The sequence below is a fragment of the Talpa europaea genome, assembly GCF_964194135.1.
Source record: "Talpa europaea genome assembly, chromosome: 7".
NCBI lineage: Eukaryota > Metazoa > Chordata > Mammalia > Eulipotyphla > Talpidae > Talpa > Talpa europaea.
The window spans coordinates 8,739,966-8,765,593 of record NC_140074.1 but is presented as its reverse complement, the minus strand read 5'-3'; the positions used below and the strand labels follow the sequence as shown (position 1 = coordinate 8,765,593).

Sequence of the window (25,628 nt, the reverse complement as noted above, 5' to 3'; positions counted from 1 at the left end):
GCAGGTTCGATTCCCGGAGGGCCAGGGAGATTCCTACATGGCACAGCAGACCTCTCCTGTCTCGTCCGCTGCTCCCCTCAGCAGTATATTTCAGTCAATCTGCCTGTTCTGTTCCCCACTCTGTCTCTGGTGGATCCTCTCACCCCCTGCATCTCTGGCCTGTATCCCAGCTATGTATGCATAAATAAATAAATCTTTAAAAAGAAGTACAAGTAACGATTGTGACATCCAATCTATCTTTTTTCTCTTTAATTATTTTCTGCTACCGATGAGGAAAGTGTGTACTCCATGACAGGGACAGGCTGAAGATGAAGAATCCCACCTACATGGCCCCTGAGGAAAACAATACAAGGGCAGTGCCCCCATGGACCCACACCCTCATCTCTTTGAGAGGAGACACTACTGGGACCCCAGGGGCCACAGTCTAGAATTGCCTCATCCTGTCTCTAACTAGGAAGTCTGGGATTGAGTCCCAGGAGACACCACATGTGAATACTGAGCAGTTCCTCCTGAGTCTTCAGTCTGGAAGAACTCAGAGGCACCAGTCATGTCGTCCTGGGGAGACAGAGCAGCAAGGAACCCAACCTCCTTGATGATAGTGTCAGAGAGTGGGGTTAGCCAGCATCTCCAGGTAAGAACTAAGGCCTCAGGCCGGGACAGGAGACCAGCCGGCCAAATGTGGACACTCTCGGGCACACACAGGGCACATGGGAGCTGCTGTCTCTTCCTTTTTCCCTTTTCTCTCTTATAATCCTCTCTGCCCGTCATTTCCCAGCTCTCCTGATCCCCACAAGGCTTACCGAACTCAGGAGTTCCTCACCTCCCTAATGATCCAGTCCCAGGTCATTATGGCAAGAGAGTCTCAGGCTACCCGTTCTCATCAGTGATCAGGACATAGCAAATGGGCAACAACAAACCTGTGGATGTGAGAAATCTGCAAAGGGAAGGGTGTTGTGGTAACAGAGGGCATGTCACTTTCATCATAAAGCTCACCTCCACAGCATCTGCTACAAGATCATATCTGATCACACAAGCGTGGGGCCCAGAGTCACTCTCAGCCACTGCCCTTGCCAGCACCAGCACTCTGCTCTGCTACCACCACCTACCACTCACCACCCCTGTCCACAACCTTTTGTTGTTGGTTTTTTAATTTGCAGTGAGTAGCTATTTAAAATAGATTTATTTATACTCACTATGAAATTATAGTTACTTTGCCTGATTAACTTATTTGATTTAAGTTTATGTTTGGTTTCCAGATGCTTTGTCACCAACAGTTCTGAGTAGAGTTATAAGCACTCAAGGAGAGTGGTGGTGATTATGATAATGATGATTCATCTTACACCTCACAACTCACAATCTATCTCTCTCAGGAGGTAACTTGGGCCAATGAAGCGCCATCATGTATTCACAACAATAGAAACAATGACTAATATATAAGGAACATTTACTACAAGCCTGCATTGCTCTAAACATTTTACAATCGTTATCTACTTGAATCCTCACAACAACGCCATACAGTAAACTCAATTAATATTCCTTTAAACAGTTGTGAAAGTGACTTTTTCAAAGTCACACAGAGAGTGAAACGTGGGGAAATTCTGACAGACTCCTGAAGGGGTGTTATTTTTCTTCTTCTTTTTTTAAGATTTATTTATTTATTTATACAAGCACTGGGTACAGTCAGAAGCGCGGGAGGGTGAGAGAATTCACCAGAGTCAGAGCGGGGAACAGAACAGGCAGACTGACGAAGTACACTGCTGAGGGGAGCAGTGGGCAGTAGGAGAGGTCTGTGCGCCATGTGGGACCCTTGCCCGGCAGCCGGGGATCAAACTGGTGCTGCAGAGGCTGCGGGCAGCTTCGCAACCCAGGGCTCAACAGCTGCACCACTGGGGAGGCCCGGTATTAATTTTCAATTGTCACAGAAACTAGTGTGACATTGGCACATGCTCCCTCTGGGTGTCACACATTTGCCTCCAACCACCAGACAGGAGCACTGGAATCCCTCATTTCGATTGTGCCTCATGGTTCATGAACAAACTTAAACTGATCCAGTATCTGAACCCTCACAAATGTATCAGGTGTGGTTATTATCTACATCTAAATCCAAAGGGAGCAAACTCCAAAAGGGCATCTAGCTACCAAACTGAAAACAGACCTGGGAGAACCAGACCACAAAGCACACTGTTCCCAGATCACACTGCACCAAGGTGTACTGACAGTGATAAAAACGACCACTTTCTTAATTTTGAGCCTTCCCTGCATTTGTATTATCTCTGCAATAGCTTCATGAAGCAAGAACACAGTAGAATACAGAGACTTCAGAGCTCACATGACTTTCCTAAGAACACACTGCCTAGAACAGGCACAGAAAGGAGATCCAGGGGGTCTCCCTGGTGGTGCAAGGGGTTCAGACGAAACCTATGAATCTGTCTGCAGCCACTGCAGCACGAGTTCAATCCCTGGCCAGAGAGTTACCAACATGGCACAGCAGACTTCTCCTGATAAGCCCACTGCTCCCCTCAGCAGTGTATTTCGGTCCACCTGCCTGTTCTGTTCCCCACTCTGTCGCTGGTGAATCCTCTCACCCTCCACACCTCTGGCCTGTACCCCAGTGCTTGAATGCATAAATAAATAAATCTTTAAAAAAAGAAAGGAGATCCAACCAATCTCTAGGCCCCAAACCCCATGATCTTAAAATTGATGTTGCTGATTGAGATATTGATAATGAAAATAACAAACACTTTCTTGACAAAGCACTTGCCAGTTAACAAAGTTTCCATACCCACATTAATTCACAGGCATAGTCTTGAAATGCAAAGAGGCAGTGTTCTCCCAAGACTCTCTAGTATAAGTCTCATGGTTTTGTTGACTTTTCTTTTTTGTAGTGCAAGTATCTACTTAAGCTTTGACTGTCAAGGCATCACATCAAAGATGGCAATTTCAAACACTGCCAGCCACACCAACCTGCTTATCACAGTCCACAGTCCTTGTGCTTTTCACGTTTGCACACCTGGCATTACAGCTACTACTGGACCTCAGGGTCCTCTTCAAAGAATATAATACCAAAGACCTCGTCTGTGTAAATATTATGCCTATCTTTTATTGAGCAAGATTCTCTTCTAACTTCTCTGCCTTAGGACGAATTTAAAAACCTAAGCAGCAGCCCTGACTTCCTGCTCCTGGGCTTCTCTGAACACCCAGAGCAGCAGCCTCTCCTCTTTGGGCTCTTCCTGGCCATGTACCTGGCCTCTGTGCTGGGCAACCTGCTCATCATCCTGGCCATCGGCTCTGACTCTCGCCTCCACACCCCCATGTACTTCTTCCTGGCCAACCTGTCCTTCATCGACACCTGCTTCTCCTGCACCATTGTCCCCAAGGTGCTGGTCAACATTCAGACTCAGGATCACACCATCTCCTATGCTGGATGCCTTATGCAGATGTACTTCTTCATGGCCTTGACCCTGCTGGATGACTTTCTGCTGGCCGTGATGGCCTATGACCGCTACGTGGCCATCTGCCTTCCCCTCCACTACACCACCATCATGCATCCCCAACGCTGCCTGCTGCTGGTTGCTGCATCCTGGCTCTGTGCCTACATCCTGGCCTTCTCACAGACCATCCTAGTGTCTCAGTTCTCCTTCTGTGCCTCTCATTCCATCCCACATTTCTTCTGTGATCTTCTCCCACTTCTCAAACTCGCCTGTTCAGACACACATATATTTCAAATCATGATATATGCTGACTCAGCCCTCTCGGGTGTGGTCCCATTCACCTGTGTCCTGGTCTCCTATGCCCATATCATCCACACCATCCTCAGGGTCCCCTCTGCTGGAGGAAAGAACAAAGTTTTCTCTACCTGTGGCTCACATCTGACAGTTGTCACTCTCTTCTATGGAACCCTCTTTCTAGTGTATTTCCAGCCCTCATCCTCCTACTCAGCAGACACCGGAATGGTGGCCTCTGTGGTATACACAATGGTCACCCCCATGCTGAACCCCTTCATCTACAGCCTGCGAAACAGGGACATGAAGGGGGCTTTGTGGAGGCTCCTTGGCTGGGGGAGGTGTTCCACCCCCTAAGAGGTCCCTGAAGCCAAGACTTCCAATTTGCCTTCTTCTCTGGACTTGTCCATCATAAAATTGAAAGACACACATTCAAGACAGGATGGATGGTTAGCCTTCCAAACAGATGCAAGAAAATGAAGTCTGACAACCTAGGACTGGGCTAGGACTAACTGGCCAAAGATAGAACTGCAGCCTGGAGAAAGTGAGTGACCAGCAGTCCCTACAAGCGACTTGATGAGTGGCTAATGTATCCAAGCAGATTCAGTCTAGCCTTGGGAACAGCAAAAATGCCAATAAACATGTAGGAGCAAGTTCAATAGGAACACCTAGTAGAACTATAAATTCTTCCCCAAAATAATGGGGACACATCTACTATAAACATAGTGAATATAGTTAACAATACTCTGTTATAGTCTTCAAAGTTGCTATAAGATTAGACCTTAACAAAGGAAGTGAAAACTATATGAGATGAAAAGTTAGCTACCATTAATGTAGCAACCATATTGCAATATGTAAATACATCAAACAAACACATTGAATACACGTTTCTAATTTTTTGAAAAAGGAGATGCTGGCAAGACCAGGCAGGTAAAGTCACTGGGTTTCAAGGACCATTTCTGAACCTGCCATGGAAGAAGCTCATTTATGAGAATTGACCTCAATAAAGAAAATGACACCAAATAGGCAAAACCTATGTGTGGCCCAAGAGGACACAAACATTCTAGAAAAGAAACCTGGACAGAAAAAGATTAAAATTTGCTCATTGTCACTTATCTGGAATTAGTCTCTTGCAGGTTATTTGGGTTTTGGTTAGTTGTGACCAGTCTTTACTCTTTAAACTCTGATTTATTTTTTTCTCCAACTGAAAAATCATTTGTTATTGCAGTAAAGAGAAAATAGTTAAAATTTTTCTAAAGATTTATTTATTTATGCATACAAGAACTGGGATACAGGCCAGAGGTGTGGGGAGTGAGAGGGTCCACCAGAGACAGTGGGGAACAGAACAGGCAGACAGATTGAAATGCACTGCTGAGAGGAGCAGCAGGCAAGTCAGGAGAGCTCTGCTGCACCATGTGGGTAGCTCCCTGCCTGGGGATCGAACTCAAGCTGCAGTGGCTGGCAATAGCTTGATAGCGCTGAGACTTTAACCCCTGTGCCACCAGGAAAGCCCCTATAGCACTTCTTCTTACACTCCTCTGTCTTTGGGTTCTCAGGGTGTTTCTTTAACTTAGCTAATATAAATAATGCTGCAGTAAACAGAGGAGTGCATATATTTCTCCAAATAAGTTTTTTTTTTTTTTGGCATTCTTTGGGTAGATAACTTGGAGTGGGATTGCTGGGTCATATGATAGATCTATTGTTAATTCTTTGGGAAACCTCCACACTGTGTTCCATAGGAGATGGACTTGTTTGCATTTCCACCAACAGTGAATAAGGGTAAGTCCCTTCTCAAAAGATCCCCTTTTGGGCTCCCCTGGTGGCGCAGGCGGTTGAGGGCAGCTCTGTGAAGCTCTCCACAGCCTCTGCAGCATGGGTTCAATCCCGGCCAGCTGGTGAGAATCCCACATGGTGCGGCAGACCTCTCCTGTTTCACCCGCTGCTCCCCTCAGTGGTGTGTTTCAGTAGATCTGCCTGTTCTGCTCCCTGTTCTGTCTCTGGTGAATCCTCTCACCCTCCCGTGCATCTGGCCTGTACCCGGGTTCTTGTATGTATAAATAAATAAATCTTTAAAAAAAATCCACTGTATGTTACACAAATTCTTATGATCCTTTTCTCTGTACATTTGATTTATGTTGTTAAGATGCAGTCAATGGGGGCCTTCCTGATGGTGCAGGCAGTTGAGCACAGCGCTGTGAAGCTACGCGCAGCTCTGCAGTGCCAGTTGGATCCCCACCAGCCTCGGAGCAACCCACTTGGCGAGCAGACCTTTCCTGTCTCGCCCGCTGCTCCCCTCAGCAGTGTATTTGGTCAGTCTGCCTGTTCTGTTCCCCGCTCTGTCTCTGGTGAATCCTCTCACCTCCTGCGCATCTGGCCTGTACCCCAGCTCTTGTATAAATAAACTAAAATCTTAAAAAAAAAAAGATGCAGTTAATGATCTACCTTCCCACTGATGTTCTATGAGTGTTGCTTTGTCTGTATCCTACCAGTATTTTGTGACCCTATTTTTTACTTAATAGTTGCAAATATTTACTTCTCTTTCATTTGCTTACTTACTGTTTCCTTAAGCCTATAAATAAATTGTATCTAGGGAGGGGCGGAGCAACATGGCGGCGAGGAGACGCTGCGAGTAAGATCTCCCATTAAAAAAAGTTAATAGGGAGGAAAAGCGGCAGGTCCCAGTGAGAACTGGGACACGGAAGATAAACGGACGACTCCAGCAAACTGCCCGAAGAAGAAAGTGGCCATAAAAGAGGACCAGAAGGGAGGGAAGCGCAGAACCCTGCTCCCCTCCCCCGCCCACAGAGGCGGCACTCTCCGACCGGCAGAGAGGAGGGAAACAACAAACCAAAACGGCCAACAAGAACAAACGACGCAGCAAGCGGGACTGTGAGTGGAAAGGAACTATTGCAGCCACCACACCCCGTGAACGGGAGCTGTGGAGAACCCTGCAGGATCCGCCGCAGAAGTGAGCTCCAGGCGCCATTAAAGAGAGCCCCACCCCCAGGAGGAGACCAGCACCAGCACACAGCCCCGGCCACCCGGTAAGATTGCGCAGAAAGCGGCGCGCTGGAAAAGCAGACGCGGATCGGGATTGCGCGGAAAAGCAGTGTGGTTGAAAAGCAAACGCGGATCCGGATCGGATCGCAGCTGCCCAGGTCCCCGCGCCTGCGACCTAGGCTTGCGGGGAGACACGCGGAGGCCCTCCCTGAGTGAGCAGGAACCAGGCGCCCAGGCAGGGGAGCGGGATTCAAAAGGCGCCATTCCCGCGCCACTGATCTGGGCTACAGCCCGCGTCCTGGAACTGAGGGCTTTGGAACTGAGACCCGGGGCACGAAATTAGGGGCGTGGGTTCCCCACGACGGTGGGGCACAAGGCAGACACAGCACTCCAAAGCCGTTGAGGTGTACCCTACCATCCCCGCTCTCCTCCCTGTCCCACGGGGTGGAAAATCAGCTCCCCAAGGGCTCTAGGAGAGATCTCTGGCGCCACCTAGTGACTTGAAGCCAGCACAGGCTCCTGAAGGAGCTAGTGGCCAGCTGGGGAGTTAGCCCACACCGGGCCCCTTCCGAACAAGTAGTCTGAGCCCACAGGGAGAGCGAGCACCCACAGCCAGGGCAGACCAGGCACGCAGAAGAGTGTGCCTGACACCAGACGCGCAGGGAGTGTGTCCCACATCACCATTTTAGAACAGGGACATTTCTTCAGTAAAGACTACCTGCAGAAGGCTTCCTCAGGAGCCAGAGGTGAGCGGGGGAAGTTCGCCCACGCCAGACCCCCTCTGGCCTGCAGTCCATGCCCAGAGGGGGAGCAGGAACCCACAGCGGGGCAGACCAGGCGCACAGGGGAGTGAGTCCCCACATCGGCATTTTAGAACAGGGACCTTTCTCCAATAAAGACTGCTTGAAACTGACAGATGACTCCTGGAGGAACCAGAGGGGAGCAGAGAAGCCCACCCAAGATGCCGGCCAGTCCCAACAACACAGTGTCCCAACGCATACGGCAAATTAGAAAACAGACAGTAGGGAGGAGAAGAACCACACGCAACCTAGCAACTCTCCAGAGAAAAAGCACACCACAAAAAGAAAACCAGCCCCCAGATTGCAACGACAGTAACTTGGAAGAATTTCTGAGCCTTCCAGAAAGAGAATTTAAAATTGCTGTGATTAAAAAACTGACAGAAGTCATAAAGGAAAACAATGATAAGGGAAAAATAATCAACGATCAGAAGAATGAAATTGAGTCCCTAAAGAGGGAAGTAAAAGAAATGCAGGAGATCAAAGAATTAGTGGAAGAACTAAAGAATTCTGGGAAAAGCAATGAAAGCAGAATTGATGAAATGGAAGAACGAATAAGTGCTCTTGAAGACACAGAAATAAAAAGAACCAAAACAGAAAAGGAAAGAGAAGTACGAAGGAAAAAGAATGAAGAAAGACTTCGGGAACTATCTGACTCCATGAGCAAAGGAAATATAAGAGTTATAGGAATACCAGAAGGAGAGGAGAGAGAAGTAGGAACAGAGAAAATATTCAAAGAGATAATTGAAGAGAACTTCCCAAATGTGAAGAAGGAGCTGAAAATTGATATACAAGAAGCAAGAAGAACACCAAACTTCCACGACGAAAGAAAAAATACAGCAAGACACATAATAGTAAAGCTCCCAAGAATCCAGGACAAGGAAAAAATAATGAAGCTGGCAAGAGGGAAGAAACAGATAACATTCAAAGGAAAGCCAATCAGGCTGACATCAGACTTCTCCGAAGAAACACTACGGGCAAGGAGAGAGTGGAGGGACATAGTCAACAGACTCCAAGAAAACAGATGCCAACCAAGAATACTCTATCCCGCAAAGCTCTCCTTCCTCTTTGAAGAAAGAATATGGACCTTCCCAGACAAACAGAAACTCCGGAATTTCATTGCAACTAAACCCCCACTCCAAAAAATACTACAAGGAGTCCTAAAGCCAGAACCTCAGAGGGACGAATAACAATGAAAGAAGGCCAAAAAAAAAAAGTTATTAAAAGAATAAATAAATAAAATCAAAGGAAAGACAAACACAATGGCAAATACAGATGTTAACATATCAATATTAACTCTAAATGTAAATGGACTAAACTCTTCAATAAAAAGACACAGAGTTGCAGCCTGGATTAAGAAACAAAACCCAACCTTTTGCTGTCTCCAGGAAACACATTTAGCTACAAAAGATAAAATAGGCTCAAAGTTAAAGGATGGAAAACAATCCTACAAGCAAATGGACCAAAAAAGAAAGCAGGAACAGCTATACTTATATCAGATAAAACAGATTTCAAACTCAAAAAGATAAAAAGAGACCCCAATGGTCACTACATTATGATCAAGGGGACAATACTTCAAGAAGAAATAACACTCATTAACATATACTCACCAAACGAAGGAGCACCAAAATATATCAGACAACTGTTGTCCTCTCTGAAAACAGACATCAGAGAAAACACATACGTAGTGGGAGACTTCAACACACCACTATCAACAATGGATAGATCAACAAGACAAAAAATAAGTAAAGAAACTAAAGCTCTAAATAAGGACCTAGAGCAATTGGGCTTAACAGACATCTATAGAACACTAAACCCCAAAAAAACGGAGTACACATTTTTCTCAAGCGCACACGGATCATTCTCCAGCATCGATCACATACTGGGGCACAAGACAAACATCAACAGATACACCAAGATTGAAATCATATCAACCATCTTTTCTGACCATGAAGGCATCAAACTAGAAATAAACCATAAAAAGAAGGCAAGGAACTTTCCTAGCTCATGAAGATTAAAAACCACACTACTGGAAGACAACTGGACTAATGAGGAGATCAAAGAAGAAATTAAAAAATTTTTTGAATTGAACGACAAGGAGGACACCAATATCCTAAATGTATGGGATGCAGCAAAAGCAGTAATAAGAGGAAAATATATAGCAATAGAAGCTCACATCAAGAAACAAGAAAGAACTCAAAGAAACAACCTAATCTCGAAGCTCAAAGATCTAGAAAAAGAACAACAAAAAAAACCCAAAACCAGTAGAAGAAAAAAAATAATAAAAACCAAAGCAGAAATAAATGAAATTGAAACTAAAAAAACAATCCGAAAGATCAATGAAACCAAGAGCTGGTTCTTTGAAAAAATCAATAAAATAGACAAACCCATAGCCAGGCTCACAAAGGAAAAAAGGGAGAAAGCACAAATAAACAGGATCATCAATGAAAGAGGAGAAATCACAACGGACACAGCAGAAATCAAAAGAATAATCAGTAACTACTATGAACAGTTATATGGAAACAAGTTTAACAATCTAGAGGAGATGGACAAATTCCTACAACTCTACAATCACCCAAAGCTAGATAAAGAAGAAATAGAACACCTAAACAGACCAATTACAAGCAGCGAAATTGAAATGGTAATCAAAAACCTCCCCAAAAACAAAAGCCCAGGACCTGATGGATTTACAAATGAATTCTACCAAACATTCAGAGACGAATTAGTGCCTATCCTTCACAAACTCTTCCAAAAAATTGAGAAGGAAGGGACAATACCAAACACGTTCTATAAAGCCAACATTACACTAATACCAAAACCGAACAAGGACAACACAAAAAAGGAAAACTACAGGCCAATCTCCCTAATGAACACTGATGCAAAAATCCTCAATAAAATTTTAGCCATCAGAATCCAACAATGTATCCATAAGATAATTCACCATGACCAAGTAGGATTCATTCCAGGGGCACAAGGATGGTTTAACATCCAAAAATCAATCAACGTTATCCAACACATCAACAAAAAGAAATATAAAAACCATATGATAATATCAATAGATGCTGAGAAAGCTTTCGACAAAGTGCAACACCCATTCATGATAAAAGCCCTTGAAATTCTTGGGATACAAGGAACATACCTCAACATCATAAAGACCATCTATGACAAGCCAACAGCCAGTATCATTCTCAATGGTGAAAAGCTGAAAGCAATTCCATTAAGATCTGGAACAAGACAAGGATGTCCACTCTCACCACTGCTTTTCAATATAATACTGGAAGTCCTAGCCAGGGCAATAAGACAAGAGAAAGACATCCAAGGAATCCAAATAGGAAAAGAAGAAGTCAAACTATCACTATTTGCAGACGATATGATATTATACATAGAGAACCCCAAAAACTCCACAGAAAAGCTAATTCAACTCATCAATCAGTTCAGTAAAGTGGCAGGATACAAAATCAACACGCAAAAGTCAGTAGCCTTCCTATACACAAACAATAAATCTGAAGAAGAAGAAATCAAAAAAACCATCCCTTTTGTTATTGAAACAAAAAAAATCAAATATTTGGGAATAAATCTAACAAAAGAGGTAAAGGACCTATACAAAGAAAACTATAAAACACTGTTAAAAGAAATAGAAGAAGACACAAAGAAATGGAGAGACATCCCCTGCTCGTGGATTGGAAGAATAAACATTATTAAAATGGCCATCCTTCCAAAAGCAATATACAGATTCAATGCTATTCCAATCAAAATTTCAATGTCATTCTTCAAAGAAATAGAACAATTATTGATGAAATTCATATGGAATCACAAAAAACCCCGAATAGCCAAAGCTCTCCTGAAAAAAAAAGAAGGGAATGGAGGCATTACACTCCCAGACTTCAAACTATACTACAAAGCCATAATCATCAAAACTGCATGGTATTGGAACAAGAACAGACATACAGACCAATGGAATCGAATAGAAAATCCAGAAATAAACCCACAGATTTATGGTCAACTAATCTTTGACAAAGGAGCAAAGACTATGCATTGGAGCAAAGAAAGTTTGTTCAATAAATGGTGCTGGGAAAACTGGGTCGCTACATGCAAAAGAATGAAGCTTGACCACTACCTCACACCATACACAAAAATCAACTCAAAATGGATTAAAGAACTAGACATAAGACCTGAAACCATAAAATATATAGAAGGAAATATAGGCGAAACACTACGTGATTTGCACATCAAAGACATCTTTACAGACACATCACCCAAAGCAGTGATAGTGAAGGCAAAGATAAACAGCTGGGACTACATCAAATTAAAGAGCTTCTGCACAGCAAAAGAGACAATAACAAAAACAAAGAGAAACCCCACCAACTGGGAGAACATTTTTGCACCCAACACTAATGATAAAGGACTGATCACAAAAATCTGCAAAGAGCTGATGAGACTCAACAACAACAAAGAAAATAATCCAGTCAAAAAATGGGCAGAAGAGCTAAAAAGAAACTTCTCTGAAGAGGAAATGCAAATGGCCAACAGGCATATGAAAAAATGTTCAACATCACTTGCCATCAGGGAAATGCAAATCAAAACTACCATGAGATACCATCTTACACCAGTGAGAATGGCACATATTAAAAAAACTAGCAACAACAAATGCTGGCGAGGGTGTGGAGAAAAAGGAACTCTTCTACACTGTTGGTGGGAGTGCAAACTGGTCCAACCACTGTGGAAAGCTGTGTGGAGATTTCTGGACCTACTAAACATAGAGCTTCCATATGATCCAGCAATTCCACTCCTAGGTATTTACCCAAAGGACACAGAAACATCAATTCCAAAGAACACCTGCACCCCTATGTTTATAGCAGCACTGTTTACAATAGCTAAGCTTTGGAAACAACCCAAATGCCCAAAAATAGATGACTGGATCAAGAAGATGTGGTACATATATACCATGGAATATTACTCAGCATTCAAAAAAGATAAACACATGCAATTTGCAGCAACATGGATGGCGCTGGAAGGGATCATGCTCAGCGAAATAAGCCAAAAAGAAAAAGAAAAATACCGGATGGTCTCACTCATAGCAGGAATCTAGAAAACTTAAATAAGGGACCAGGAAAACGAATAACTATAAGAAAGTGAAAATCAAAATCAACAAAAAACTATGAACCAGAGACACTTTTAGGGGGGCGGGGGCGGGAGGGGAGGGATTGGGGTCAGAATGGGGGGGCTGCAATTGTATGGGGAATATAACAATAAAATTTATTATTAAAAAAAAATAAAATAAAATTCTAGGACATAAAAAAAAATAAAATAAAATAAATTGTATCTGTGTTAAGTATGTCTCCATGTTATTTGACTATTTAAAGACTTGTGTAAGTCCTTTTTATATTAAAGGTTTAAACTTTATAGGGCCTCCCTGATGGCTCAGTGATTGAGTCTCAGGGCTATCAAGCTATCACCAGCCACTGAGGCACGAATTTGATCCCAGGCCAGGGAGCTGACCCACATGGCGCAGCAGACCTCTCCTGTTTCGGCTGCTGCTCCCTTCAGCAGTGGATTTCAGTAGAGCTGCCTGTTCTGCTCCTCACTCTGTCTCTGGTGAATCCTCTCACCCCCCGCACCTCTGGCCTATACCCTAGTTCTACTATGCATACATAAATAAATCTTTCTTTTAATAAAGGAAGTCTTAAATTCAATAATTTTTAAAAACCATAGCTCTTAAAGGGCAAGTGATTTAAATAAACATTTCTCCAACTAAAAACATATAAATCGCCAATAAGTACATGAAGGATGTTCAAGGTCTTTATTCATCATGGAAATGCAAATCAAAACCAGAATGAGAAGCCATTTCACTTCCACTAGGACGGTTCTACTCAAAAAGATGGACAATAACTAAAGATTGATGAGGAGTTAGGTACAGGGGAGCCCTCCTACACTGAGGGTAGAATTGTAAAATATTGCAGCTGCTTGGAAAATAGTTTGGCAGTTTCTCAAAAAGTTAAATGTAGAGTTGCCACATGGCCCAGCAATCCCCTTCCCAGGTATATACCCAAGCAAACGCATGTCCACACAAAAGCCTGTGCACGTTCACAGTGGCATCATTCATAACCAGAGAATGGAAACAACCTAAAAAGCATGCAATGATTAAAATTTTTCCATTAACGATTATATTAGTTAGGTCTCACAATAATCAAATACCATATAGATGTGGAAAAGACACGTTAGGGGAGATGCTGTGAAAAATAAAGGGGATCGGAAAGTCACTCCCACAGATGGCCCCTCCCATCCTACAAAGCATAGTCCAACTGCCATGGACGGGGAGAGGCAGGAAACCCACCTGTGCCCTAGGTCCTCCACTGAGGTGGAAGATTCACTTGCTTTTTACTGTGGGAGGGTCCAAAGCTAAAGATACTGAGACGTGCTACGTAGAGCCTGGCTGATACTGAGCAACAGAACTAACAATCTCCTGTTGTTTCTATGAGCCTTACTTTGAGTCTAACACTAGAGAGAGGCAGCTCACGAGTGTGAAGAGGATCTGCTCTCCCTGTGGCAGCAGCATGCGGGACCTGCGCTGACAGTTATGGGTAGAAAATCCTCCAAGATTCCAAGCCTCACACTAAGCCCAAGAAAGTGATGGGCCACTGGAGGAATATGAAGTGCATCGTGCACTGAAGGTACAATAGCAGTTCATAGCAAAAAATAAGTTGGTGATAAAATATACACCAGCCAGAGCAATCAAAAGATAGGGTGGCACTGGTAATATCAGACAATGTCGACATTCTGTGAAGCTCCACTATTTGGCCCCTCATTGCTTACCTTGCTAGGTTCCCACACACCTCTCCACCATCCTCTGAGCTCCAGTTCCACTGGCCTCCTTCATTCATCAACTGCACCATTTGCATTCCCACATGCAGGCCTTTGCCAGGCCAGTAGTCCCACCTGAAACACTCTCTTTAATATTCTTAGTTAGTTAATCCTGACTCTTTCTCCCTGCATGCTCCATGAAAAAAAAAGCAACTAAGAGACACACTACAGGGGGCTGGGAGGACCCTAGTCCCTCCTCCCCTCCCCAGCCCCCTGTAGTGTGTCTCTTAGTTGCTTAAGGGGGGGTGGGAATTGGATGAGGAATATAACCAAGATGAAAATTCACACATTGTGCAAAAATGGAAAATGATGTAAAAAATATATAACATATAATTTTTAAAAAAGGGATGTGATGTTGGTACATCATTCAGCTCTTAAACTTAAGCTTGAAACATAGTAGGTGCAATGAGTATTGGTTGTGTAAACTGGAGAACATGTGGCAAACATGACTGACAGGTTAGCTGGAAGACACACTATAGATGAGGTGATTCTAGTCGAAGATTTCCAGCCCATAACCATCTACTCCCCACCACCTGAGTCACTTAGCCCTAATTCCAGGCTCAACCCCATCTGATCTCTTTAAGGGTAGTTCTCAGTGGACATTCCAAGTAGTTTTAATCCTGGCACCTTTAAAGTTACCTATATGTGGGGCCGCCCCAAGAGTTCTGAGTAAATTTCCTCACTGCTTACTCCATGTCTGCCCTGGCCCTGACCACGGTCTCAGGAGGCTTCCTGTCTGCTGCCGCATCAGGCACAGTCAAATGTTTCCCTCTCTGTCTTGGATTCATGCTCTTGTATATGCATCTCCAAGAAACACAGAGGGATACGGTGACTCTCCTTCAGAGGCAGGAAGGTTTCCTGCACAAGGTGGTATTTGAGCTTGTCCTTCTACAAAAAGGGGGACCTTTCCAGGTAGACAGGAAAGAAGCTGGACCGTTCAGGTAAGAGGAACAATGTAAAGTGTTAGAAGAAGAATCTGTGTTTGTGTAGAAGCTCACAAGCCTAATAAAAATACTGATTCCCAAACAATAGATGGAAAAGTAAGCCAAAGGGACTCCCTCATCAAGTAGCAGTCCCTGCACAGAACCTGGGGACCCACTCAGGTTAAACTTTTCCAACCTCCCCCGGCACCAAAGAGTGAGTCATCTGGCATTCCCCTCCACTAGCTGTGATGGAGTCCCCAAGGGGTGTGGAAAGAGTCTCCATGGACTCCAGGGCAGGGGAGAGGGAAGGATTCAGGAGGAAAACAGGAAGAGAACAGTCCCTCGTGCCCAAGAAGAGTATAAATGCCTTCTGTTCTTACCTCTGGGGCTGGGCATGTCCCTGCTAACTTCCCTGCAATTCTCACCCCAAAAGGCTGGACTGAAGCTGCTCTGTCGACAGAACTCCCCACCTTCTAGGTATGTCCTACCAACCCAATAACCACGCACAAACACAGTGGAAACAGCGGTGTCGGGGCCAAGGCATTGGAAATGTCTGTGTGCAGGGGAGGAATGAGCTAAGAACTTGGGCTTGATAGAAAAGGGGCAAGCTGCAGGAAGAGAAAGGCGCGAGACTAGTTTCTCCAGACTTAATGTGTTCATAAGTATGGTTGGTCTGCAGAGAAAGGATGTTCAAAATAAGTAGAGACAGTAGCTAAGAGACTAAGAGAATCCTCTAGAAAACTAGAATCTAAAATGTCAGAGTGGCCCTAAGTGGTTTAGGGTCTTCCTACTCAATCCTGATGTCTAAAGGAGCAGCAGCAGCCTCAACTGGGAATTTGTCAGAAATGCAAAATCGAAGCCCCTGCCCCTTGTCCTTCTGAGCAGAATCTGCCTTTAACAAGATCCCCAGGTGATCCCCACGCACATAAAGATTGAGCAGTTCTGCTGCTCGGGAGTCCCAAATCAAGCTGCATATCAGAATCACATGGAACATTGCTTTTCCAGTCCAGGTTTGTGAATACTGTGGTAGATCAAGTGAATCTGAATTTCTGGGCACTGACAGCGCTTACAAAGCTCCACTGGTAACTGACGCTGGGCCACAGAATAGATTGGGAACAGCTGATCTGACCTAGTCTCTGCAATCCGAAGATGAGAGAGCTGAGGCAAGACAATGGCAATAACTAACTTGGAAATCTATGAAGAGACTGAACTGGGTCTTTGTCTATAGACAAAGAGAATTGGATTTGGAGGTAGACCTGAGTTGAAGCCTGAGTTCTATCCCTTCACAGCTGTGTGGGTTGGGATAAGTCTTTGGAATTCAGTGCTCTTGCCTTCATGGAAAGAAACACGACCAAGTCAGAATTACCCGTCATAGGTAGTAAGGCAACAGAGAGAAATCAATGGAGAATTAACTATGTTTTGTGCAGGCGCACACACAATCTCTCTCTCTCTCTCTCCATAATGTTATTTACTAAAGTTTGGGCATCCTTGTGCCCCAAAATTTTGAAGCAACTGAAAAACCTTGAAGTCTCATTGTCCCCGTTTTACAGATGGAGAAATGGAGAGGCACCAGAAGTAGCTCAACTCGTCCCTTCCTGAGGGTGAGTAGTGCTTGCTTCCCAGATGGACAAACAGAAACATACAAGGGACTTGCCACCAACTAGGCTTTGTGTGCAGAACTCCACCAAGCCAGTGGACTTTGTTCATGGAAAATGTGAGTTGGGTGGGGCAGGAGTTCCACAGATTTCTCTACCCCTAGAAGCTGTCTGACCTCTTTCAGTGACCACACTGAAGAGAAAGGGAAAATCCTTAAAACCCCCTAAAGAAAGAGGGAAGAATCAAGAATGTCCCCAAATGCTGAGCTAGGTGAGATGGGTAATTATAAAATAATAGGGTAGGGCTATAATACAGAGTCCAGTGAGTGGGGCTTCTGCCTGAGAGGTAGGGCAATAGGGGGTTCAAATAAAACTTTCTGGAAAAATGTCCCCTGAGCCTCCCTGGTGGCACAAGGGGTTAAGTATAACACTGTGACTCTATCCACAGCCTCTGCAGCATGAGTTCGATCCCCAGCCAGGGAACTGGCCCACACAGCACAGCAGACCTCTCCTGTCTCCCTGCTGCTCCCCTCAGCAGTGTATTTCAGCAGATCTGCCTGTTCTGTTCCCCACTCTGTCTCTGCTGAATCCTCTCCCCCTACCCCGTACCTCTGGCCTATACCCCAGTTCTTGTAAGCATAAGTAAATTTTTAAAAAAGAAATAAGCCTTGGAGAATTGCATGGTGCATCCACAGCCACACCCATTTGAGTGGTACAGTTAGGGCTGGAACCCAAGTCTGCCTGACCCCCATACAAAGTGCTGTCTCCTCCATGGTGGTTGGTGACCTTTCTCTCTTCTCCATCTTGCATTCTCTCCCCAGTCTCTGTCCAGCAGGATGACCCCAGAGAATGTCACCTGGGCCAAGGCTGCCCCTTCTGAGTTCATCCTCCTGGGCATCACAGACCGCTGGGACCTGCGCGTGACCCTCTTCCTGATCTTCCTGCCCATCTACCTGGTGAGCCTGCTGGGGAATGTGGGCATGGTGCTGCTGATCTGTGTGGACACCCGGCTCCACACCCCCATGTATTTCTTCCTGGCCAACCTCTCCCTGCTGGACGCCTGCTATTCCTCCGCCATCGGCCCCAAGATGCTGGTGGACCTGCTGCTGCCCCACGCCACCATCCCATATGCAGCCTGTGCCCTCCAGATGTTTGTGTTTGCAGGGCTAGCCGATGCTGAGTGCTGCCTGCTGGCAGCCATGGCATATGACCGCTATGTGGCCATCGGAAACCCCCTTCTCTACACAACATCCATGTCGCCACGGCTATGCCTGGCCTTGCTGGGCGCTTCAGGCCTGGGTGGGGCAGTGAGTGCCTTTGTCCACACGACCTTCACCTTCCACCTTAGCTTCTGCGGCTCCCGGGAGATCAACAGCTTCTTCTGTGACATCCCTCCGCTGCTGGCCATCTCGTGCGATGACACCAGTCTCAACGAACTCCTCCTGTTCGCCGTGTGTGGCTTCATCCAGACAGCCACCGTGCTGGCCATTGTCGTGTCTTATGGTTTCATTGCCGGGGCTGTGATTCGCATGCGCTCAGCAGAGGGCCGGCGGCGAGCAGCCTCTACCTGTGGCTCCCACCTCACGGCTGTGGCCATGCTGTACGGGACCCTCATTTTCATGTACCTGCGCCCCAGCTCCAGTTATGCCCTGGACACCGACAAGATGGCATCTGTGTTCTACACCCTGGTCATCCCTGCTCTCAACCCACTCATCTACAGCCTCCGAAACAAGGAGGTGAAGGAGGCCTTCAAAAGAACCTGCGGCCGATTTTGCTCTGTGGGGCGGGGGCACCACTAAGGGTCCAGGAGGCTGGTTAGGACTGACTGTGGAGAGTGAGAAGGACCCCTCTGTCACTGGGTAAAGATGATGTTCCTCTGGCTTGGATGTCTCTTGTTCTTGCTTAAGGGAAAGGAAGAGGGGGGAGCTTAGAAGAAGGCAGGCAGCAATCTGGGGGGAACTAGGGCCACACCTATAGACAGAGCCAATATCAGGTTAATTTGCTCTTTAACTGCCTTAGTGTCTTCACTGCTCAAAACAAAGTTCCTACGTGTTGGCAGGTGAGGTAACTTAGGTGTATTTGCCACTTGTGCTTCTAAGAGATTGAGTCTCAGAAACTCCAATTAAGAGCTATGTTGACTCCAAGTGTTTCTAGATTCTTGCACCTTTTTTTTAAAAGATTTCTTTATTTATACATACAAGAACTGGGGTACAGGCCAGAGTTGTGGGGGGTGAGAGGATTCAGCAGAGATACAGTGGGGAACAGAACAGGCAGATTGACTGAAATACACTGCTGAGGGGAGCAGCGGGTGAGACAGGAGAGGTCTGCTGCGCCATGTGGGTCACCTCCCTGGCCAGGGATCGAACTCATGCTGCAGTGGCTGCGGCGAGCTTCATAGGTTGCATCTTAACCCTTTGCACCACCAGGGAGGCGGTTCTTGCACTTTTAAGGTTCATCATGACCAGTAAATCTGATCTCCTTGACCCTGAGCATCGTCAGAACCCACTCATGCCAAAGAGGGGGCTGGTGTGGCAGACCTCCCTCCCTATTAACCTCTGTATTCCAGCTCTCACATACCTGAGCTCATTCCTAAACTCCCAACATCTGGGTTATGATTTGGTCAGGATTGGATTAGTTGGCAAGCAATAGAAGATAGGAAAGGGTCAGAATTATGGTTACAGTTAGGAAAGGGTTAGACTCAGAGTTCAGGTTATGGCTAAGATGGGGCTGGGGTTAGGGTAGAGTTGAGGTTAGGTTTAGAATTGGAAAGCAATCAGACAAACAGGATTGAATTAAAATTATGTAAACTTTAAGATTTAGATTGATTTTAATTAGCACTATATTTGGAATAAATGTAGGGGTTTAGATGCACTTGAACTCTTAGAAATATTAGAAATATTTTAAAATTAGAATTATAGTGCACACAAAGACTGGAGGTCATTTTTATTTCTATGACTAAATTAAATTCAAATTAGAGTTTAGTTCTTTAGCTGTTAGATTTCAGTTGAGTTGGTATAGGTGATAAATTAAAGTCACAGTCTAGTTATTATTACAGTTAGTTTAGTTCTAGTTCAGAAGTAGATGACAGTGAGGCATAAGAAGTGTTTTAAGTATCAAATCGGCATGTTTGGGGTCTTAATTTAAAACTTACTTAAGGTATGGATAAGGGTTAGTGTCTCTTAGCTGAAGGGTAGATGTTGTCTCTTAGCTGAAGGGTAGATGTTGACTCTAATATGTTTAAATTGCATTCAGAGCTGCGAGCATGCGCACATTCACAGGCGGGTCAGCTGGGGTAGACTGCTTTGTGTTAAGAGCACAGTATCCAGTGGCAGGGGTAGAGGAGAGAGATTGCCATAATCCTGACCTCCTGGGCAAAGGTACCCACCATATTCTGAGCCTGGGTCACTCTGGACCCTTCAGAGCCAACGCTCTTGAGATGTTCACCCACCCAGATTTTCTTTGTCTCCCTGACTCAGTTATACCTGAGCAAGGTCCAGGCCATTGCATTCTGCATGAGAAGCTCTTGCACACGGGAGCAGCACAGAAGTGGACCCCATGGCAGGAGCTTCCAAGGACGGGTGGAGCGTGGCCAGAACCAAGTGTCAACACCTGCCTGATCCCCTGCCAGTCGCCCTAATGATGACTGAGATGAGTCCTGGTGGTGAAATATGGGACTCAAAACAATGTTAGTTGCTACCACCTAGTAGGTTACCCTTGGAGTCTCTCCCTTGTGCCCCAGTCAGGGGTTGGCCTTGACTGTCATGCTACTCTCTCCTGCAAGCTGAAATCAGTACTTAGACCAAAGGCTTCCCTGGCTCCCTGGGAGGTGCTGCCCCTTCTTACCTGGACCAGAACCCCTCCTTGTAGTCCTTTGGTAGGTCTCAGGCTTACAGAAAGAGGAATTTGGCAAGATCATCTCCTTAAACTCTAGGGAATTTTATAGGTTTACTGACAGAGAGACCAGCTCATCTTGGTTTGCCCAGAATTGTCCCAGTCTTAAGATTCCAAATCCAGTATCCTAAGAACCCCCTGGGAAAACCAGGACGGTGGGTCAGTTTATTTACAGATGAATTAGCAGCTGGCGTGCAGGGGATATAATATCCCAAACTCAGCACATTTTGTCAAAGGTTTAAATAAATCTAAACCCCTTCTCCCATCACAATGTTTATAATCCTTTCCAAGTTCTTACCTCCAATCCTCATAACAACTCGTGTTGGCAGTGATTGGAGGTATTACTGGGAGAGTTGGCAACCTCAGCACTGAGAATGCAAGGTTTTCCCTTCTCTGTAACCTTTTCTTCCTTTGTGGGTTCTGGGGTTCCTATGCCATACACTATCAGGGGAAAGTTTCCAGACACCCACCCTCACAGATACAGCTGCCCTCAGAAACACACACCCCCAAGCCAATAGTCACACTTGATTGCAGAGACCCCAGAGCCCTCTGACCAGGCATGCAATCCTGCACATGTGCAGCCACACACATGGCCATTCATCAGAGGAGCAGCACTTCCCACACTCCAACATTTCCTACGAGAAGCTGCCAGCAACAGTGGATGGGATGGCAGAGTTGACTCCAGAAGATACTGCTCTGTCCTAAGTTCCCCTGCTGAAGTCCCAGTCACTGTTTGGGGTTCAGGAGTCAGCCTGCCCTTCTCTCTGGTTTTCACAAAACAGAAAGATTAACAAGCCCCTGAGTGGAGCTGCCTCCTGGCCCAGGGGGAGAGGCAGCCACAGAAGGGGGTGGTGCCTTTGGAGAGAAAGGTTCTCCCAAGACTCAGACCACACAGGCGTGGGGGTTCCCTTCTTGGACTCTCCAATGACAAGCTGCTCCTGGTCCCTCCTGCAGGTCTCTTCTGCAACGGGGAGGCCAGAAGGTCCACTTGGGACTCGGGGCCAGGCTGGACAGTGTGCAGATCTGTCTTCCTGAGTGTGACCATGAGCTTGAGTCATGGTGTGAGTGTGAAAGTGTGTGCTGTCTGCACGAGGCTGTGACTGTGTTACGGTCACTGCATGACACACGTAGAGGCAGTGCCACGTGGGGCTGGCAGTGTGGATGTGGACACACTCCTCCAGGGGGCACATCTCTGCTGTGACCCACCATGAGCCTATGAGCATGTAGGGTAGGCCCAGTGGGTATATGAAATACAGATTGTTTTGCTCAAGGTTACAACTGTGTGACGGAGGAGGGGAAGAAGTGGGGTTGGGCGTGCACAAAGGGGCCACAGTGGGTGATGATGAGGCTTGCCTAGGTATGACCAGGCAGGGAGCTGTGCTTGGTGCTGTGAGCCTTCAAATTGGGGGAAGCAAATGTTCTGTTCATAATAACCAGCTTGGTCTTCTCTCTCATGGAAACTAAGAGTGGAAACTTTGGGAAGGAGGCATCACAAGACCAGAAGCTGATGAAATGAGAGGTGGGGGTAGGAATGATTAACAACAGCCATCAAACAAACTGTAGGAAAGTAAAGTATATCCGGAGGCACAGACTGAGGTCCAGACCAGGCCAGGAGATAGAGATTAAGGCCATTATAAAAAATCACAGGTCCTTTCAAATGGACCTAGTCAAGCCAAATATTAAAAAAGAAAATCCTTAAGCACCAACCCTAGAAATAATTAATTTAACAGCAGTTAACAACCTTACAGAGGAATGAATCCCCCCAAAGAGATGCCTTTACCAGTGCAATTTCTTTTTTTTCTTTTTTTTTAAAGATTTATTTTATTTATTTATGCATACAAGAGCTGGGGTGTAGGCCAGAGGTGCAGGGGGTGAGAGGACTCACCAGAGACAGAGTGGGGAGCAGAACAGGTAGATCCACTGAAATACACTGCTGAGGGGAGCAGCGCATGAGACAGGAGAGGTCTGCTGCATCATGTGGGTAGCTCCCTGGCCGGGCATCGAACTCATGTCACAGTGGCTGCTGATAGCTTCGTAGTGCTGAGACGTAAGCCCTGTGCCACCAGGAGGGCCCATGAGTGCAATTTCTACCTGGCAAGAGGCAGCATTTCTGCCCGCCTGGGACGATGCAGGCCTCTCATAGCAAACCTGTTTCTTCCGGGGCAGCTCTTTTCCGCCCACTTGTATTTGTGCAAGACTCATTTTCTTCCCTTTCCTTTTATAATAAACCTGCCCCTGTGGGTATAACTACCAGTGTCCGCCTCCTGGGAAACTCGCCACGTGCCGCTGAAAGGGGAGCTCTGATGAACCTCTCTCAGAGGTAACCCAGGACCCCACTCTCTGAACCCAGCACCTCTCCAAGTGACATCACCTCCACGGCCCAGAATACTCAGGAGGCCACAGCAGCCAAGGGAAAGAACCGTTTGAGCCCCTTCTCTGAGGCCTCTCCTGATAGCTCCTGTCAGGCCCACACTCTCAGAAATACTGGCTTTACTCTCTCTCCCTTTCCTCTGTGATCCCCAAATCCACCCCGACACTCTAATGGCCCAGCGTGACTCTCCTGCCTCCAAACACCAAGCACAGGTCAAGGCCCAGAGAACGCGCAGGGAAAATGGGCGCTGACACAAATTAAAGGAGTAACAGCTGTGTGGGTGGGTGGCAAAGCTTCCAGACATAGAGAGGAGATGGTGAGGGAGTCCTGCGCAGCCTGTCGGGGAGAGGGAGCATTTCATGGAAAACAAGGCCACCAACCCACACCTGTAACTTCCCAGTCACCAGTCAATCGCACTGTACCAGTGGCCTCAGGCTGCAGTGACGGGGTCCCCCAGCGTGAGGGCCTCACACAACAGAAACAAAGGTGCTCACAGTTCTGGAGCCTGGACGCCCAGGTGGTGGTGCCGGCAGGGGTGGTTTGTGGAAGTAGCTTCTTCTCACTGTGTAACACCCTTATCCTGGGAGGGGGAGGGGAGGCCCAGGTTCCCTGCCCCACCCTAAGGAAGGGTGGAGCGGAGCGGTTGGGAGAAGCAGAGAATGTTGTTGTTGCTTTTTTTTTTATTTAAACAGGATTTGTTTTTCTGCTTTGAAACTATAATGAGGATGTGCCAAAGGCTGGTTTGGTCTTCTTAAAAGGACACCAGTCCTAATAAAATCACTAGTTCAAAAGGAAACCTGCACTCCTCTGCCAATTGCAGCACTATCTATAATAGCCTAGGGCCTCCCCTGGTGGCTGCAGGCGGTTGAGCGCAGCGCTGTGAAGCTGTCCCCAGTCTCTGCAGCACCGGTTCGATCCTGACCGGCCCCGGCCTGCGAGAATCCCACATGGCACGACAGACCTCTCCTGTCTAGCCCGCTGCTCCCCTCAGCAGTGTATTTCGGTCAGTCTGCCTGTTCTGTTCCCTGCTCTGTCTCTGGTGAATCCTCTCACCCTCCTGCACCTCTGGCCTGTACCCCAGTTCTTGTATGCATGAATAAATAAATCTTTAAAATAAAAAAATATATAATAGCCAAGATATGGAAACAACCCAAATGCCCCAAAATAGACAAGTGGATCAAAAAAGATGTGGTATAGTTACACAATGGAATATTACTAGTGATCAAAAAAAAAAAGAAACTCATGCCATTTGCTGCAACATGGATGGAGCAGGAAGGGATTATGCAAGCTGAAACAGTCAGAAGGAAAAAGAAAAATATTAGATGGTCTTGTTACAGGGCAGGGAGAGGCATCCCACACCCGCAAACCTGCCTGTTCTCAATGGGTTCTGCCATCTGCCGCATCAACACAAAACATATGGGACTTTAATGGGAAGGAACTTTAATACAATTAGGAAACAATCCAGGAAAGGCAAAGAATATAGTTTCTAAATCAACTACCCAAAGTTACCCGTCCCCTCGTGGGTAAAAGTCCACCCAAGCAGGATTGGCCCAGAGCAAGGCCCCAAAGCCTGCCACAAGTCTAAAGCACCTTCCAGTGGGGACCTACAGAAAGGGGTCCGAGTCTGGGAGGAAAAGAGCAAAATCAAAATCAAGACCAAAACCGCCATTGTCACCTTGCCCCAAGTCTCACCCACATCTGTGTCACCCCGTCCAAGACCAAAAGGCAAGCGCAGTTTCTTCACGTGTCTCTAGGCTCCATGTGCCTCCTCCAGGTCTCCTCCTGGCTCCATCCTGCTTCCTTCCTCAGTCTCCTCTGCAGCAGCTTCTCTCCCTGCTCAGCTCCACCCTCCTTTTTGGGTGGGGCAGGAAACCTGGAACATCCCCCTTTCCTGGGGACCTCCCTGTTACAGTCTCATTTATATGAGCAATATAGAGAAACCAAACAGAAGGTCAAGAAAAAGTTAAAACTAGCAAGCTGACCATAAATCTGAGGCTTAGGGCAAAGGGAGAGGAGGGAGGGGAGTCGAAACAGGGGCGGGAAGAACACAAGAGAATATCGTGATGGTTCACAGGTAATGTGGGACAACTATGGGGACTGTAACAATATAAGAAAAAAAAATTATTAAAAAGAGGGGAAAATAAGAAACCAGTACTATGGCCTCATTTCACCTTAATTACCTGCATAGTGGCCTTTCTCCAGCCACATTGGGTGCTGGGGCTTCAACACATGACTATAGGGTGGACACAATTCAGTGCCTAACGACGACCCTGGGCAGGCACCCCCACCTCTTTCCAGCAACCTATTTGAGAGAACATTCCTATAGCTTGTCCCTAGGTGAGGCTGCCAAGTGGCACTAAGATCCTGAGTTCAGAGCTGATAGGGAAGGGAGGGCGAGAGGGCACTGGCACTGGAGCTCAGGGGGAGAGTGAGGGAAGCATATGCACCCATGGAGGGGTGAGGTTGTA

At 46.2% G+C, this 25,628-nt stretch overlaps 1 protein-coding gene across 1 annotated transcript; it reads left to right on the top strand.

The window, feature by feature from the left end:
* Positions 1 to 3,236: 3,236 nt before the first annotated feature.
* OR5C1 (olfactory receptor family 5 subfamily C member 1) lies at positions 3,237 to 18,697 on the top strand (the record flags this gene model as incomplete). The annotated part of the gene is made up of 2 exons (XM_084236313.1): positions 3,237 to 4,039; positions 17,734 to 18,697. The coding sequence occupies 2 exons, from the start codon at positions 3,237 to 3,239 to the stop codon at positions 18,695 to 18,697; spliced, it is 1,767 nt and encodes a 588-aa protein (XP_084092439.1).
* Between the last annotated feature and the right edge of the window lie 6,931 nt (positions 18,698 to 25,628).